Source organism: Symsagittifera roscoffensis, unplaced genomic scaffold, assembly GCF_963678635.1.
Source record: "Symsagittifera roscoffensis unplaced genomic scaffold, txSymRosc1.1 SCAFFOLD_25, whole genome shotgun sequence".
NCBI lineage: Eukaryota > Metazoa > Xenacoelomorpha > Acoela > Convolutidae > Symsagittifera > Symsagittifera roscoffensis.
The window spans coordinates 607,623-627,546 of NW_026971149.1; the positions used below are offsets into that span (position 1 = coordinate 607,623).

A 19,924-nucleotide genomic window follows, 5' to 3' on the forward strand; every position below is an offset into this window, starting at 1 on the left:
TGCTGCTGCTGCTGCTGCTGTTGTTGTTGTTGTTGTTGTTGTTGTTGTTGTTGTTGTTGTTGTTGTTGTTGTTGTTTTTGTTGTTGTTGTTGTTGTTGTTGTTGTTGTTGTTGTTGTTGTTGTTGTTGTTGTTGTTGAAATTGATATACGTCATGGGGCATGCTTTTTGGCAATGTCCTCGCTGCCATATTAACGTCTCGGTCGGGTATCGGACAAGAAAGTCAAGGTCGGTGTTGAACGAACTCCTGTGTAGTAGCTGCGTTGCCAGGGCAGTCTAGCCAGTGTTCAACAGTGTCTCTATCTTTGTTGCATCGTCTACATGACGTGTCTATCGTCGGGTCCATCAGGTTCTTGTACGTTGAGAAGCCATGCAGTGGCCTGACCGTAGTCTTGCTAGCAGAACAGCGTCCTTCCTCGTTTTGATAGCCTTCTTGTCTCTCGCTCTGGAATGGTTGGAATACACGGCCGCTATCCTGTGATGAGAGGGGTCTCCGTCTTTCATGGTCCTCTTGATGCAGGATTCGGCGCGACTCAGTGAGACCATTTTCGGTTCTTCTTCTCTGGAATTGGCCGCCTCGTTTGCCAATTTATCTGCCATTTCGTTGCCGGGTATGGAGACGTGTCGGGGTACCCATTGGATGATCGTGTACGCTCCAGCACGGTTAAGGGAGGACCTGATGTTCTCGGTGTCCTTGGAGCTGTTCGAAATGGCCTCAACTAGAGATTGACTGTCTGTGCAAATCATAACCTTGTTGTCCACTGCTCTCGTATTCGTCTCGATCCACTTCGCTGCTTCCTGCAGGGCTTCTCGCTCTTCTTCGTAAGAGGAGGTTAGGGTGCGTCCTCTGATCTTGATCTCCTGTACCACCTCTGGCTCGCGGGGGTCACCTGTCGTGACTACAACTGCAGAGCAGTTACGCGTCTCAGCGCCTTGTTCTGGGCTCGGTCGAGACGGTCCATCTGTGTGGAGGAGCCCCATGGCTGCCAACCAGGGCCGGCGTAATCCAGATCACTTTTCTGCGTGGCTAAGAAGACCTTTCTGAGCTGCTCTGTCTTCCAGCCAAAGTCCGACGCACCTAGAACCGCAATCAATCGCCTTGCATCTCGCTTCCACCTTCTTCACCACTGCGTCCACATGCTGCTGGAACGACAACGTCCTGTACATGGTGACGCCCAAGAACTTCGGATTCGCGTTGAACTTCATCTCCTCATCGTACAGGATTATCTTCGGAGACCAACGAACCGGCTGCGAAGAACGTCACCTCCGTCTTGCCTTTTTCAGTGTTGAGGAGCATTTTCTTCTCCTTAACCCACTTCACTATGTTGTCCACCGGCTGCTGCACTATCCCACCCGCCTCTTCCTTGGATCGGTCCGTCGCCCACACCGACACGTCGTCTTCGAAAAGAGCCGACAAGACTTCTGCTGGGATGACCGAGGTGAGAGGGTCGATATAGAACAGAAAAAGGAGTGGGGCCAGCCCAGACCCCTGCGGCACTCCTTGTCTGATGGTTCTGTGTCTGCTAAGGGAGTTGGCAAACCGAACTCTGCCTTGTCTGTTTTGGAGGAAACCAGCAATCCAGCGCAGGAACTTCCGCGGTACGCCCTTCTCTAACATGGCAAGCAACAAGTCCTGCCTTGACACTCTGTCATACGCCGGCGAGAAGTCGACCAGGGCCATGACGGTTCTTTCTGGCTTCTTCTTCTGAAAGCCGTCGCTCACGGACTGCGACATCCTGATCACTTGATCTTCACAGCTTCTACCTCTGCGAAACCCAGCTTGACTGTCGCTAAACCAGTCGTTCGTCTCTGCCAAGTAGCTGATTCTAGCTGCAATCATACCTTCCAGAGTCTTGACGATGCAGAATGTCAGGCTGACTGGTCTGAAGGAGGCGACTTTGCTACTAGGATTGTCGGCTTTCAATAGGGGGGTAATGACTGCGTTCTGCCACTCCTGAGGACACTTCCCCGTGTTGAAGGACATGTTGAACAGAGTCAAGAGCTCTCTCATCGCCTCCTGGCCCAACGCCTTAAGAAAAGTCGGTGGGATGTCGTCCTCCAGACCCGCTGCTCCCTTCGTCTTCATGTGCTTGATCGCTCTCTTGAGTTCCGCCATGCTGAAGTCGACGGTGCTTTCTTCGTCTACCGTAGGCGCTCGCAGCCATTCTTCAACAGGCGATTCTTGTCTCTCTCCTCCCTGCTGAAGCTGAGGCGACTGATACTACTGTAGTGGCTCATAAAGTTGTCCGCTTTCTTCATATTAGAGGTGATGGTTTTCCTATTGTGCAGCATCGCCTCATTGGCTGGGGTAGAGTCTGGCCTGCCATTCAGCGGACCTACAACTTTCCAAATCTTGCTGTAGTCATGATCCTGCACCAGCTTGTCAAAGTACTCGATCCACTTCTCTCCCCTCCTTTCCTTGAACGCCTCTTTAGTCTTTTTGCATGCCTCTAGCCACTCCTCTCTTCTCGTTCTCACGTTTCTTCTGAGCATATTCCTTTTCTTCACCAGCATCTTGATTCCCGGAGTCATTGGTGTGCTCTTTGTCTTCCGTGGCTTTGTCCTCCCGACAGCGACTCTTGACACACTTCTAAGGATCTCGTTGAATGTCTTCACTCTCACGCACAGCTTATCCGAGGTCGAAAACTCCTCCGCACGTCGCTCCACCTCGCGGCTGAAAACTGCTCAGTCAACTCCCTTGCTCTTCCACCGTGGACGCACTGCTCTCGGTTTCGTGACGTTGACCTCACACTCCAACTCGATCGTGATCGGCAGGTGGTCCGATCCCATGTCGTCACCCACGTTCCAGTACATTCTGCAGGCCATCGAGGAAGGCGCCAGAAAAAGGTCCGGGGAGCTCTGTTGGTGCACGTGCTCGTCCCATCGTTGCTGCAGATGAGATTGTTGTCCGCTATCCACTCTTCAATTCGTTCTCCACGGCTGTCAATCGGCTGTACAGTGTCCCAGAGTGCTGAATGCCCGTTGAAGTCTCCGGCTAAGAAACAGCTGTTCTCAGTCGGCAGCTGGCTAAGGACCAGAACTTCCACGTCTCCTGTGTCTCTGTTGGGGGACAAAGACGTTGAAGAAAGTCATCCATTTCCGCTTGCTCACTCTCACGCGGAAGGAACTGGACTCCACATTTCCTCTCTGTTGGTTCCAGTTCTCTCTCGTCTCCTATTGCAGTCTTGTTTGATGTAAGACAAAAGACGTCCTCCGTTTCTGCCATCTGCTCTATCGTTCCTGATGCATGAGTAGCCCGGAATCCTCGGGGTCTGGTTCTTCTTGGTCAGCTTGGACTCTTGGACAAGCCCAATATCGATGTCCAGTTCCCGTAACCTGGCTGCAAGCTCCGTCGTCTTCGTGTTCACCCCGTCCGCATTCCACTGGAAGATCCTGATCTTGGGCCGGCTGTGAGCTCCTTTCTACTGCGACGACTCAACAGGGGGTTCCACAAAGAAGTCTACTTGGTCTCTGCTGAACCCAAGTCTGGCGACGCACCCTTTATGGCAACTGGTATTGCACTCTGAACACGTCACTGGTACTGTGATCGAGGCAATGATCCTCTTGCACTGACTACATGACCTCTTCACGCGCGTGCTGTCTGCCTCTCTCTGGGTCAGCATCTCCACCGGTCTGCCCGCCAGCGTCTCGGTGTGATCCGTCTCTCTTGTTGCTTCCTTCCTGTGCGCGTTGCAGCGCCACTTGTCGCTCGAGTACTTACTGATGCCGCTGCAGGAGGTCTTCTTGTGGCACATACTGGTGCAATACTGGGCTCCTGTCTTCCCTGCGTCTTTCGGCTCTGGGCGGCTTCTTCTTCTTCGTGGGCAAGACAGCTCCAAGAGTCTGTGCTGCCTCTTCTCAGCCCACTGCAACTGACTTGTTTGTAGCAGACCGCACTACACCCCTGTACGTGGCATGCAAAGGGGGTGATGCCCGACCTCAAAGTCCGGCGAAAGCAGTCGCAAACCGGGCCTGGGTCTCCACGACGCCAGCTAAGATAAGCTCACAGGGGTCATAAGCTGGCACCATGCCCCTGATAGACAAAAACACTACTGTTCCACTTTCTTCCGACCTCGACCGGGCCTTCGAGCTGTGCCGTGGCATTGACCATGGCGTTGTTGTTGTTGTTGTTGTTGTTGTTGTTGTTGTTTTTGTTGTTGTTGTTGTTGTTGTTGTTGTTGTTGTTGTTGTTGTTGTTGTTGTTGTTGTTGTTGTTGTTGTTGTTGTTGGTGTTGTTGGTGTTGTTGGTGTTGTTTGTGGTGTTGGTGGTGTGGTGATCGTGTTGTTGTTGTTGTTGTTGTGGTTGTTGTTGTTGTTGTTGTTGTTGTTGTTGTTGCTGTTGTTGTTGTTGTTGTTGTTGTTGTTGTTGTTGTTGTTGTTGTTGTTGTTGTTGTTGTTGTTGTTGTTGTTTTTGTTAGTGTTGTTGTTGTTGTTCTTGATTAGAGTTTACAGTTTTTGCTGATGGGAATGCTCCCAGTGATTTCTCTATAATTTTTTTCTCGAGTTTCTGCAGCCAATGTAATCACATAAAATTGGCCAGCTGCAGATGTTAGCTTCTGAATGTTAGCTTCTGATGTTAGCTTCTGATTTTAGCTTCTGATGGACGTAGTGCACATCGTCCTCAAAGTTCAGTTTTTCAAACCCAACAATCTAGTGAAATCCACAAAATCATTCAATTTGTTTATTTTTCGACAAGCTCCAAACGTGAACTCTCCTCTTACTTTTTCTGTTTTTGTTTTACTCGGTTTAAAAATCTCGAAGTTTCTTCAGAATGCTTCATTTTCAGTTGGTAAAATTTGATTGAACTCAGTTACAGCACTCATTTTAGCTAGCAAAAGAATGTCCCATTTTGTTTCTTGTCATGTATGCTTCCTGTGAATTGGCTTCATGGCTGCCGGTCGTAATTGAGCTGGTACTGAGGTGCAATCGTCTATCAACTCTATTTGGTTCCTTCAGGTTCCATCTGGTGCCCTGCATCTCTGCTAGTTATCGTCGTTGATTGTGACGTCTTCCTCCTGTATCTGTTTGTTCCGCTCAAATCCTATTCGTTTTTAAACGCTTTGGTTGCCACGGCCAACGTGTGATTACATTTTGAGTTTTTTTTATGGTGTAATTACCAGGATTGACCAAAAATTCTTATCATGCAATTTCCATATATGAAAAACTTCTTACCATACAATTCCATACGTACGAAAAAAATTGTATGAAATTTCGATGACAAACGTTTTTCCATATATGAAAACTGTTGGATAAGTATTTTTCCATATACCAAAAGGTAGATTCTTTAAAATAAATTTAGTTGCTGCAAAATTTTGGGTTGTGTCCCTGACCAAACGCAAGTGAAAACAAATTTGTTTTACTCAGAGCACCAAAGGTTGGATCTTTTGGCATTTACAATGCATAGAAAACGACCTGAATTGTCTTTGAGCTGTCTTTTGCAAATCATATAACGAAAGTAACAAACTTTTAAAATTTGGCAAAATTTTTCAAGGATGATTATTTTTCAACGTTGATTTTTTAGAATATCAGACCTTGATAAAGGCATGCATAAACATGCCTTAAAAAAATAAGAATTTTCTGCATCTTTGAAAAAAGTTGTTAAGCGAAAAGGAAAAAATCCAAGTGTATCCAAGACTACGTTGTGCACATAAAAAAAATAAATTTTGCATGCAAAATTTTTTTTCGAAAAGGTTTGTTTGAACACAAAGTTCGATTTGCGGTTGAAAAAAATTTCGCGCCATCAAAAAGATGTTAATCATACAATTTGCATATATGGAAATTGTATGATAAGCATTTTTTTATCGCCATTTCTTTTTGATTCTTTTTTATTAGAATCAAACAGCCACAGAAATTAGTTTTATAATTTTTCAACTGTTTTCGAAACTGTACAAAATGTGTATGACAAGCGTGTCTCCATACACTTGATGTATGGAATTCCTTGATAAGCGTTTTGGGTGTATGGAGATTGTTTTTCTAGATTTGTTTTTGCTCCAGTTGAGCTCGTCCTTTTTATTCAGCCTACTACTCATGCAGTCGAGCACCTCATGAAAACTTTTGATCGTTGGTTTGTACTACCCAAAAATGACCTTCGCTGTTTCCATGTCCTAGAAGGGATCCACTTCAAGATAGCTCTGCCTTTTGAGATTTTTGATATGACTCAAGCCACTGAGAGCTTATGTCCGCCGAAAGCGTGTAATTCAGGTTTTGAGTATCCTAAAATCCAAAGTTGAAAAGCACTACTACGCTAATTGCTTCTCAGTTATCGTAGAGCAGAGTCTGTGTTCCTGTCAGGGCCAAAAAATAATGATACGGATTTCATTTAAGTTTTTATCTCGCTCTATTTCTCAACCCCAATAACTTAATTGTAAAATGTTTGTTTATATTGTCTTGGAACCTGATCTAAACTACATTTTATGATTGGATAAATTAGATATTTTTTCAATGTAAAGTATTTAATATTAACCAATCATGATCCATCTAACTAACAATCCACTTATTTGTAAGTGCTGAAATTACTTGTAATTTTAGCACCAGAGAGATTTGAATTTAACTTAGAAATTAGTTGGACTCTCCCGAGAACTTCAGCAGCCGCAATAAACCAGTATACCCTAGATCTATTGAGCCTAGCAGAGACTAGTTAAACAACCTGAGACTAGATAGTATAAGAGTAAGAATAGGATCGGTATTAGACTAAGAAGTTGCACGAATCTATCCGGCCGAAAATAAGATAGCGTGACGAGCAGACGGTGTACCCTATCCGAAATTACTCTATGAGTTAACCACATCGGTCCTAACTCATCTGGTGCGACCATAAGTCTCGAACAAGACCTTAGTAGATTAGAATTAACCAATAAAAGATTAGAATTTAGACAAAACATTTACAAAATGTTATACGACGATAATTTAATCGAAATGTCTCTACGACTCAATAGATCAGAGCCAATATTCCGAACGATAACAGAACTACCCGGAATTGGAAGAAAACCTCGAACAAGAGACGACATACGACAAAGTAGAAACTTACCATATAGTTATATGATAGTTCGGCAAAAGCCAACATAAACTTTTGTATTTAGAATTTTACTAGCAATGAATTTAGATTTTCATTTGCAAACATAAAATCTTGAAGTCAATCTTCATAATCATTTCAGGCGCTAAGCAAAATTATTAATATACAATAACGATTGATAAAAAGATCTCAGATCGTTTTCCTAAATTCTGCAGTAATATACAAAACATGTTTGAAAAATATTTATTGAAAAATCAAAATAAAAATTAGTAGCATGACAATAAACGGTTAGTAATCATAAATCATCCTGTTGTTCCAGCTTCATCACCTAAACATACCAGCATTCATAAGCTCACTAATATCAGAAAAACACTAAATCTTTTCTTTACACAAACTTAAATTATTTTAAACTTAAATTCACTTAATTTTAAAATCAGATCATCAAGGCTTATCCTTGGATCTTAAATCATTTTCTATTTAATTAAATTTAAAACTTGATCATCAAGGCCTATCCTTGGATCAAAAAGAACAATTTTGTTCTCCTTCACCTACTTAGCTAGTGTCTAACGACCTCAAACGTCGATTCACTATCCAACCCTTTCTAAAAACCCAGGACTAATAGAAATTTTTGAACAAAACTTATCATTCAAATTAGGATAAACAGTGAAGAACTTCGGTTATTCATCCTTCACATGATCCCCCCTCTTACCAGACCCAGGATAAATTTTAGACTTAGTAAGTTTAAAATAGTATCTAACGAACTACTCGCGTTCTAATTGTACCTGAACCTTGTGGATCGATTTACTATTCTCCAACCCGTGAACACAATCACTACCCCTAAGTAAGATTAAGTAAGTTAACACCTTAACTTATACTAGCCACGAGAAAGTAAAAAATCATTCTTCGGAATCGATATACTTTTCTCCCCAACCCTGAACAAATAGACCCAGGTTAAGCTAACCAAAAAATCGTAAGAACTAACAGTTTAGGAAAATAGAAATCATTTAACAACCTTTTGCATCCGTCATACTAAACCTTATGTCATTTAAAAACCTAGGAAATAAACAAACAATCGTTTTACACAATTGTGAAATAGATAACAAAAAATACGACCTTGTAATCACACCTCATACACAAACAATTGGATATATTAGAACAAAACGACAAACACTAAAAAGAAAAATAATAACCAAACAAAAACAAATAACACGAAAAACCGAAACGCATTCTCAGAATCAGAAACCAGCAGTTTAGACGAACTTTATAAATTAAAAGAATCTATAGATAAAAATTGCCCAATTCACGATCAATTATATTTTTCCGACTCAGAAACAACTTCAAATTCATCAAAAAGAGGAAAAAGAAGAATAAAAAAGCAATATAAACACAAACCAGTACACTTATACAATTGGAATCAACCAATTAGACACATCGATAATTACATATTAACAGTCATCAAACGAAAAATTTAGCTCAACGCACACCCCAGGTGAAGAAAGTCCAGATGATGATGATATCTTCCCCTTCATCGTAGATGCAACCCATGATAGAGGACAGCATATATTTTGCAAGAATTTACTCTTAAATTTGTTTGAACCCGGAATCAGCCCATGTAAAACAGAGTTCCCAGATGTAAAAATCAAAAGACAAATTATTGATCACTATCTGAAAAATATATGTTACTTAACACAACAATACGGAATCTACTCCATAGAATTCAGCTCACCAATCCAGAATCACAGCAAATATGTAATTCAAACAGACGACCTTGATTTAGAATTTTCAAAAGTATTCTCAGAATATATAAAAAGCATACAATATCATAACTCACAAAGAGCAAACTCCATATTCACCAATGGAGTTTTTGCAATAATATATAGTTATATCTCGATATTAGAAAACGAAATCCCAATCCCAAATGTCTCACCGACAGAAACATCTAAACATATAAGAGTACGAAATGAAATCACACTACTCTCTAGTTTTCTAAATATAATTAAAGAAAATTTCACTAAAGATGAAGTTTCACCACATACAAAACATGACTTACAAAAAATTTTGGCATGGTTTATAATAGATTATTTCACACATAATATTGATTTAATTTCACAAGCAAGAAAAAATTTTAGACCTCAAAACTCAAACGATGTTACTGCCATCACAGAACAATCAGACTATGTTTGGGACCCCGAATGGTCTCATCCCGCATTCATAAACTTCCCACAATCAATCTCAAGCCAAGCAATAAGTACGATATCTTATGTAAGAGATTATGTAAGAGTAATACCATTAACCATTGATGCAACACCATTAAACTATAATACATTTTTACCTGATATGCAAAATAATAGTTTAAACTCCACAGTCATACACAATGAAAACCTCAATGGAACTAGGAATCTCACTCAACAAGATATCCAGACACCATCACACTTCATAAATGAAGAAATCGTACACACAACAACTACACAATAAAGCATTTCACCGATACGTCCAAATTTAACAACACCAAGAAATACAAACCCTTCACAGACACAGGTAACCTTACAATCAACCGTTAAACCTTCGGTTGCCCCAAAATATTCACACATGGATTATCAAACATACAGACCCATGACAATACCGTCAAAAACACGCAAAACGTTCACTAGAAACAATTTTGCAGAACATAATTTTAATTACACACATCCATCAAAAACAAATTATCCCCCACGAAAAAATATTAATAATCACATAAGATCTCGAAACTGGGATAACCCAATGGCATCAACCAATTCAGTAAATTTTCAAACAAATTCACATCCTCCACAGGATCGTAGTGAAAATTATCCATTCTTTCAACAAAATAAAAATAAAAAACAAACATCTTAATAAATGGATTACTTATCCTCAGATGATGATTTTTTACAAACAGATATATTTGCACCATATAATCAAGAATATCGTGGACAAGGAGTACAGAAACCACATATAAATCATAGAATTTTTTCTCCACAACCGATAGATACATAAAAAAAATCAACAACCAATACAAATGCAAAACCCGTTTAATACACAATCTTTTCAACCAATTCAGCAACAAAACCCAATGATCGCACACTCGTATCAACCAACACAAATGCAAAAAGAAATACCACTCCCATATTATCTTCAACAACACGAAATAACAAGAAATCAACTTTCAAATTTTTCTCAAATGCCAAATGCAGCAGAATCATTACAAATGACAATGAATCCATACCTTATGGGTGGATCATCAATAACATCAAACAAACCTTTAATTGACAGGAACAGACCCTGAATATTCTGTAGAAAATTATTTAAATGCAGTAACAGCAAATTTGATTTTAAATATAGGACCTGAACCAATTAATACGCCATTACATCAAAACTGGATACATCGACGCACAGCGTTGATACAGACAACCTTAGACGGCGCAGCCCAAAAATGGTTTTCAGTATTGCCTCTAGAAATAAAATCAAATTGGAAAAGGTTTACACAAGAATTTTCAAAAATGTTTGACTCCGAAAGAAACAAACAACAACAAAGAGTTTCATGTAATGAAATTCGCAGATTACCAAATGAAACCATCAAGCAATTAGCAGTACGCATCGAAACACTAGTTCGAAAAGCATATTCATTAAATACACACGACTATAAAAACACAAAAATAACAGAAATCTTAATGATGACCTTAACACCGCAATTAAGGAAAATAGCAATAAAAAAGAGAGCATCCCATCCTTTCTCAATTCGAGAACCCGATTTAGATTTTCGAAAACTAGTAGACAAACTAGAACAAGCGGAAATCACAATGAAACTCGAAGAAACAGAAAATCTGAAATTACAATATGTTAACCGAATTGAAACAAATTCCACAAATATCAACAATATACAGGAATCAGATACAGACCTCGTTGAAAAAATCACTGAAATACTCAACATCTATGAAAAACACCCAAACTTTAAAGGCAAACCATCTTTCAAAAAATGGTGTAATTATTGCCGACGATACGGACATAGTATCTCTGAATGTAGACAAAAACAGCAAGACAATCAAAATAAACCTCAAAAATATAAGGAACCAAATAAATCATTCTATCAATACATGAAGAAAGATCAAAATCTACCGAACAAAAAAGTATACAGCAACAATAGTTCAGGAAAACCACTCCCGAACAATACAAATTATACAAGAACTCAATCACCACATAACTCAAATTATAGAGGAAGATCGCCAGAACGAAGACATACACAAAATCCGTCACAAAATCACTACAATAGACCACATAGTCGAAATAACTACTCCAGATCTAATTCAAACACAACACAATTTGTTTCTAGATCTAATTCCCAACCAAGAAATAAATACTATCCAAACAATTAATCACGAAACTCATCATATAATAGAAATAGAAACTATTCCAATAATCGAAATAGAAGCTATTCAAACAACCAAAATCAGTATTATCCAAGCAATCGATCAAGAAATAACTCATATAACAGATCGAACGGTAATTATCAAAATTGATCACGAAATAATTCACAAAATCGACATTCAAGTTATAATAATCGTTATAGAAATTATTCCCAATCACCACACCGGAATAATAATCATTATAATAATTCTAATAATCGCCACAGAAGTAGTACCCCTAAACATCAAAGACATATTAATCAAGTACAATCAAATCCAGAAACAACATCAGACCCCCCAGGTATCGATGACACAGTAAATGATACGTTACAACTCAATCAAATAAACTGTGGATCATCAGACTCAGAAAGTGATACAGAAAACACTCTATCCATCAATATGATAGCAGTCGAGAATGACTATGAACCTGTTATATATGAACAACCTTTTTCATCACACATATATGAAAATCAATCAGAAATCCTTCACAATTATTATATTGAACCCATCCATTCCACACCAACGACGCAAGAAACTAATGGAACTAACACTACAAATCAATCCAATGAGAATTACAAAACAAAATGCTTAAATACAAACCACATCTATCAAAATATACAAAAAAAAACAACCTAAAAAAAAATTTGGACAATACCATTTCTCTTAGAAAGTCCAAGAAACAAAGAATTTCAACCACCAGATCTTGAAATTGATTTTCTAATTGATTCAGGAGCAGAATCAAATATAATAAACATTCCCACATGGAATGAAATAAAAACCTTACACCCAAAGCTAACACCTCTTGAAACCTCCAGCAAGCTAGCAACAGCACAAGGAATAACATTAATAAACTACGGAAAAATCAATTATTTCTTCACCCCACAAGAACAATAGAGCAAAAAAAAATTTTAAATAAACCATTTAAACAAACATTCCATATCACTGATATTAAACACAATATCATTGGAATACCATTTATCTCTAAATATATACCAACAATCAACATCTTGAAAAGTAAAATACTAATCAAAGATAAATATACAAAAACAAAAGACACATCCCTAACATTTTTTCAAAGATTAAATAAACAACCACCATTCTTTTCAAAATTCTATCCAATATATAACCAACAAAGAAAACACTTGAAACCACTATCAGGAAACATATACAATTTTTCAATAAAACAAGTTCACCAATATGATAAAAAACAAAACAAACAACAATTTTATATGTCAGATTTTGAATTCAAACGTATCCATAATTTTTTCAAAATCACAATCTCATCAATAAAATATTTGAAAAACTGGAATTCAGATATAATTTCTTTACATGTATACAACAATACACCTTACCAAGTAACATTACCTTTAGGACTTTTAGGCTATTGCGAAACCAACGCTACAATATCACCAGTACACGAAAAAGCATATCGCGTAAATAATATACTCCAATTATTAGATATTTGTCAATCCACAATTCTTAATGAAGAATTATCCATAAATAATATAATAAGTAACGAAGAAAGAAATACGGATTATTTCACAAAAACCCCATATTTCAAACCTACATTCAACATAAGTAGCTACACAGAGAATCAACAGAAATTTTTAACAATGTTTAACTTCCAACATTCACAAATAACGCAAGACGAATTTGATAAATTAGCCAAACAGCTAATCAAATATTCATCAGTCTATGCAACATCCAAATTTGATGTTGGCAAAATCAGCTCATCACTACATCTCCCATTAAAACCAGACGCAGTTTTCAAAAAACAACGAGCAAGTAAAGTACCAATTCACTTACACGATAAAGTGAACAGATTACTCGACATTAGAACAATACAACATTATATCACCAGTAAATAAAGAAGAACAACCAAAAGGTAACACATTTATCAACCCTGTTATCATTCTAGCCAAAGGAGAATCATTAAAAATCGTTCTCGACGCTAGATACCTCAACTCACTCATAGATGAATCAAAGTGCAATTGGCCTATTGAACCAATACAAGTTATTTTAACAAAAATAAACGGAAAAAACTTTACAACCGCAGATATGAACAGTGCATATAATCAAATGCCATTAGATGAACAATCGCGACGTTTAACACAATTTGTTATTGGAAACCAACAGTATGAATTCAACCGCCTATTCTATGGAATATCCATAGGACCAGCAGCATTTTCAGCTTTTATGAGCAAAATTTGTAGACCACTAATACTCAAGAAAAACGCAATCACCTATTTAGACGATGTTTTTATGCAATCACAGACAAAAGAAGAAATGTTCAATGTTTTAGAACAATATCACCAAATACTTCAGAACGAAAATCTGAAGGCCGCCCCCGATAAATCACATTTCTTTTTGACAAGAGTTAAATTCTTAGGACATAATATAGAAAGAAAAACAATCACTCCATTGAAATCACGCATTGAAGCTATTCAGAAACTCCAACCACCAACAAATAAAAAGAAAATCCAAGAGTTCCTTGGAATGTTAAACTTTTTAAGCAAATATGTTTATAAAATGCAATTATATCTAAGACCATTCTATAATATACTTAGACAACAAAATAATTTTGAATGGAATACAGAACATCAAGCACGATTTGAAGAAATTAAGAAACTCTTAACTGAACAAATTTCAAACACAATTCCAGACCCAAATCAACCGTTCTATGCAATGTGCGATACTTCGAACTTTGGCATCGGCGCAGCATTATTACAATCACATAATGGTACAAATAAAATGAACCTTATATCAGCAAATTCTCGATTATTCACTCAAGCAGAGCTACGACTCTCAACTCTAATGAGAGAATGTACAGCCATAATATATACACTAACAGAATATGAATTTCTGATACTTGGATCAAAACATCCAACAGTTCTACTCACAGACCATAAACCAATCATTTTTCTCTTTACACAAAAGTCTAATCCAAACCACCGAGTTTATAGATTTCAACTAATTTTAATGAAATTCCCAAACTTACATATAGTTTGGACCGCAGGAAAAAATCTTGCATTACCAGACACTTTAAGTCGAAATACGCCACCTGAATTACTTACACGTAAAACCACAGTTGAAACACCCAAAAATATAAAATTCTACCTTGCAGAAAACGAAACATCACCCCGATTGGAATGCAAATATGCAGTAAAAACTGACGTTGAACAATCACAGATAAATAGTTTACAACATTTCCCACTTTATTTAGATTGCCAAAATAATTACTATGAAGTTGATCTACTTGGAACATCAACTTTTAAACCAATTCCATATTCACAATGGATAAAAAATAACACCCAACAAAAAAGAATAAAACAACACCCGCCTAAAAAAGACCTTTTTCCACTAATTGAAAAAGAAAACTTAACTGATAAAATAATATTATCAGGACCACAAACAAACGATTCAAAATACACAATAAATCAATTTTTTGATCTCCATGACCCACTTGATACAATACCCTTATCTAAATTAGAAATCGAAAACATTTTTCTCCCCCCAACAGAAAAAATTACAATTCCAACATTGAAACAATATCAAAATCTTGACCCAGTAATTAGACAACTAAAATCATGGCACAAATATAAAACTAAACCCGTCAAGGCAGATACATTTATTTTAGGAAACAAAACACTCCTCCGATACTTTCGAAAATTTAATAACACAACAATTAACGAAAATACAGACCTTTTAGAATATAAATTAAATGAATCTACAGTTCCCTGTCTCCCCTTAAGTATGATTCTTATAGCTTTTAATATTTCACATAAAATACTAAAGGACACTCTGGATCAGAGAAAACATATTCAAATTTCATACAAAATTTTTATTTTCCAAATGCACCAATTTGGATAAAAGTACTATGCAAGGATTGTATAGTATGTCAACTAAATAAACCTTATCCAAATCAAAAACAAATAGCACAAAAACAAGATTTTTAAGGACAAAGCTTGTACTTTAACCACCGTATCTCATTTGATACAAAAGGACCAATTTCACCCTCATCAGAAGGAAACTCCTACATTATGGTAATTGTTGACGCATTTACACATTATGTAGCACTTAACCCAGTACCACATTGTAACGCTTATTACGCTTACACAACACTCTATGAACACTGGATAGCCAAATTTGGACTACCAGAAATTTTAGTTACAGACAACGGTACAGAATTCATAAATAATGAAATCATCACACTATGTCATTTATATAACATCAAACACAAACCACGTACATCTCACGCACCTTGGACAAACGGCTTAGTCGAAGGTATGAACCGTTCATTACAAGAATATCTTAGATGTATCATCAATGGAAATGATATAAGATACACCGAATGGTCAGCAGATGTAAAACTATTTCCCTTAGCATATAATTCACAAATTACGACATCTCTAGGAATGTCACCATATGAAATGGTTTTTAACCAAAAGCCACGCAAACCAATAATGTTTACAGCAAACTCTCATAAAAACGCACAAGGTTATTGTCAACCAAATAAAGACTCAATTTGTTCTAACCTACCTTTGCATACACACGATGAAGATCATTTTCATCACCCACAAATTCTTAAATTAGCCTCCGGTACACACACCGAATGGATTTTAAACAGAGATAAAAAAACACAATGAAAGTTACCAAAAAGTAACAAAAAAGTTGTTACAAAGGCAAAACATTAATGAACAAATAAATTCACGCTTTACACCAGCCTCCGATTTAAAAATTGGAACATTTGTTTTAATACCCAATTTTAATACTCAAAAAGGAATTTCTAAAAAAATACAACCCCTTCGTAAAGGACCATACCAAATAATTGCAAAACCCATTGATGTCACATATAAAATCACCGACTCAGACAAAAAAGAAATCGTTCAACCTCGAAATAAGCTATTACCTTATTATCCAAAAGAATACGCACTCCGCGAACTAACTCAATTATATTCTTTTACAGGTTTACAAGTTATTCAAAATGACCCACATATGGAAAATAAAACAAAGGAACAAAATGATATTCACCTCGAAAACCAAAATACAAAATCAACCACCACAAAAAACAATACAAAAAATCTAGATCAAAATACATCTCAAAAAGAAAGAAAAAATAGAAAAATGACAGAACAAATAATACCCCAAGAGCAAATCGACAAATCAGAACATAGAGAGTCATCACGACTTAGAAATCAACCACGTAAAAATTATAAAATATTCATCCCACAATCTAAAATATTAAAGAAAGTCGAATTTCAAAAATAGCTATAATTTTATACTTCACAGTCTTGAAACCTCTGAAACATTTTGAATTTTCATTTTTCAAAATAACATGCTGACAAACACGCAATGATTCTAGTTCAAATTTAAACCAATAGGATTCATCCAATCCGTCACCTTCTCTAACTTAAACTCAGATCAATTAGACGAACCATATAAAACTCCAGGCATATGTATAACTATAACTTTACGACCTCCAGGTCAAAAATAAGCCAACCACTCCAACTTGACAACTAAAATAAATATCACCATAATATCATAACCCTCCCTTATCTAATAACCCAAAGATCAACAATATTTCCCCAACTCAGACCTCAAATACCCCCTCCCCAAACAAATCTGTTAATTTAGCCTAAAGTAACAAAACGAACATTTTAAATAGCCTAAAGTACAAAAATCTCACCATACCCCGGATCATTTGACAAATAAAAATAAAGAAAAAGACGACCTCCCGAACACCATAAAAATTGCCCCCAACAATTTTTCACAAAACTCAACCCACTTGTCAAAAAACCAATAAATAATCCGACCACACTTGAAAATTGCCGCAAACAACAAAAAATATTCGATCAAGAAGTCATTTCTTAAATGCTCTTCTCTCAATCAGTCACCATAATTATCACAAACCTCAAACAATTTTTGTTACGATATTTAAAACTTTCATAATATTTCTTTTTGATATCTTTGCATCTTTTGTAATAATCTTAATCATTTTTTGCAATATTTTTTTAATTTTCTAATCCATATTCATAGGTACGATTCATAAAACTTGTCTAAATGATACGAACTATTTTCAGTAGAACTGATATTTTTTTACTATTTGTAATTTTCGTAACATTTCTATCATCTCTCATTTGACCATATGCAAATGTATAAAGAACAACAATCCTCCTAATTCTTTTTTTAGAAGAATACTATATTAAACATAAACTTTTTCACTAAAAGAATAAACCAAAAAACTATCAAAAATTGCTACCCAACAGTCACAAAGTCAGTCTTCACCGACATCATCCCAAGATAACCCAACAACACCTTCAACTACCCAAAATCCTCAAACATCTACACGAATTTCCTTTCAAGATAACCCATATACTTTTGAAGAACGACACGCACGCTTATCTGAACCACTAGAACCCGTTCAACGGCAAGCACCTCTAAGTGAACCAACAAATAACCTATACCCAACACTACCACAAGAACTAAGTAGAAGACGACATCTAAGTCAAAACCAAAACACAACAGAAATAAATAGACAAATTATACATCCTCGACGAAATAGAAATTTTCAAACTCCCCGAGTTCATTTTGAAATACCTCAATCCCCATCACAAAGCACTCCAGAAAACCCCACTGGTATCTTACCAGAAACCCCTACACTTCTTTCACAACGAAGCACCTCAAGCCTACCCTCAGATTACTTAGGTTCAACAACAACATCTGAACAAATACGTGAAAATCCCTTTAATCCCCCAAACCAAACATCACGACTACCATATTGGACAACACATTCATTCACACAAGGTGAACCAAATTTAACCAATGACCCAATAGATATTTCTTCAGATACAACATCCTCATCACTACCGGAAACATTATCACTACCATCAACACCATCAATTAGCCAAATTTCACCGACGCCTTTTAACTTAAATTTTCCAAATAATCTCGACGCAAGATATCGAGAACAATCATCAACAAATATTCCTTTAAGACTAGATTGGAATACATTTACAGCACCTCCACCATTATTTGGACAACATCTAGAAAGTAATCGCCTTCACAACTGGGCACTCAATAGACTACAATATCGACAAGACATCCACGACGATATTCGTGAACACAATATCCAAATACTCCAACAAAATAGTCTCCAATTAAAGTTTGAAATCACAGTTAAATTAAACAACATTACTCAACATCCCTATCCATTAAACCCACCAAACATAACAGCTCAATCACTACCACCACCATTTATAACCACTGAAGTCATAAATAAATACGACAGATACACCAAAAAGACAATTGGTTACATTACATTTTATAACCCATACTCAGGATTATCATACACATGTATATTCTAAAATTATTAATTTTTCTCCAAATCCTTTTTCTAGTAATTTCAAATCAAAACATAAACCCTTCCCCCCGCACAGGACCCCAAGATTTATTAGTAACACATTACGATTGTGAAGAAAACGAACAAAAAACACTACACAAATATGCAATAAATCTGTATCACAATGCGAAACAGAACCCCAAGCCATAGAAACTACAAATGTGATAGCAACTCTTTATTCAAAAGCCCGAGCAACAACAGTTATAGGATATAAATTCACAGCAACATTTTCTGAAAAGAAAGTACATTGTTCACAAGTCTCAAACGCAAATAAAAACCGACTTGACCATGAATCATTCTACCAGAGTAATATCGAACGACTTTTACACCTAAATCCCGAAGATTGTAAAAACGAGTTACTTAGACTAAATATCACACAAAATAAAAACTCAGATAGAAAGTTAGTATACTTCCAAGTTTTTTCAGACTCTGTACATCAAGCAGAACTTGAAAGATATCAAGGACATATAAAATTAGATGAAAAATACCCATATAACGGCGCACACGGACGATTAACCTATGACATACACGACAAACACTGGATACCACACATTGGTATAAATAACCCATCAAACTGCAAAGCAGACACAAAAAATAAAGGATACCAAGAAATAATGTTTTTCGATTGGAAAATACAACTCGAAAAAATACAACTCACACGAGATTTATCAGACAACACAATGATCTATCAAGGAATTAGATTACCTTGTAAAAATGATCAAGGTTATTGCGACCCTACAACACGAACACAAGCAACAATTGTTTGGTTCCCCGAAGACACATGTACAACATTTCAAGTAGCAAAAATACACGCTCGTATGATAAAATTTCACGAAAAATATTTTATACAATCAATACCATATGAACAAGTAAATCCATTACGAAAAATAAGTTCTAATTTTAGAAAAATTCACAATATAGAAAATAAATTAACACGTTTTCAAGTATATCAAGAAACAGAACTTGCATGTAAATATAAAAACCCACTTCACAAAACACAATACTCCGAAATACTAGTTGAATACGAAAAAGGATTCGACATGACCACTGGAAAAATAAAAGTCGACCCATACGCCACAAGTCATCCTCCAAATGAAGGA

The 19,924-nt window shown here is 36.8% G+C and overlaps 1 protein-coding gene across 1 annotated transcript; it reads right to left on the reverse strand.

The window, feature by feature from the left end:
* Nucleotides 1-343: 343 nt before the first annotated feature.
* On the reverse strand, nt 344-979 carry LOC134856186 (uncharacterized). The gene has a single exon (XM_063872552.1). The coding sequence runs from the start codon at nt 977-979 to the stop codon at nt 344-346; it is 636 nt and encodes a 211-aa protein (XP_063728622.1).
* Between the last annotated feature and the right edge of the window lie 18,945 nt (nt 980-19,924).

Bases quoted from the DNA above. Each gene is read 5' to 3' on its own strand.
- LOC134856186 (XM_063872552.1), bottom strand. From the start codon at position 979: ATGGGGCTCCTCCACACAGATGGACCGTCTCGACCGAGCCCAGAACAA.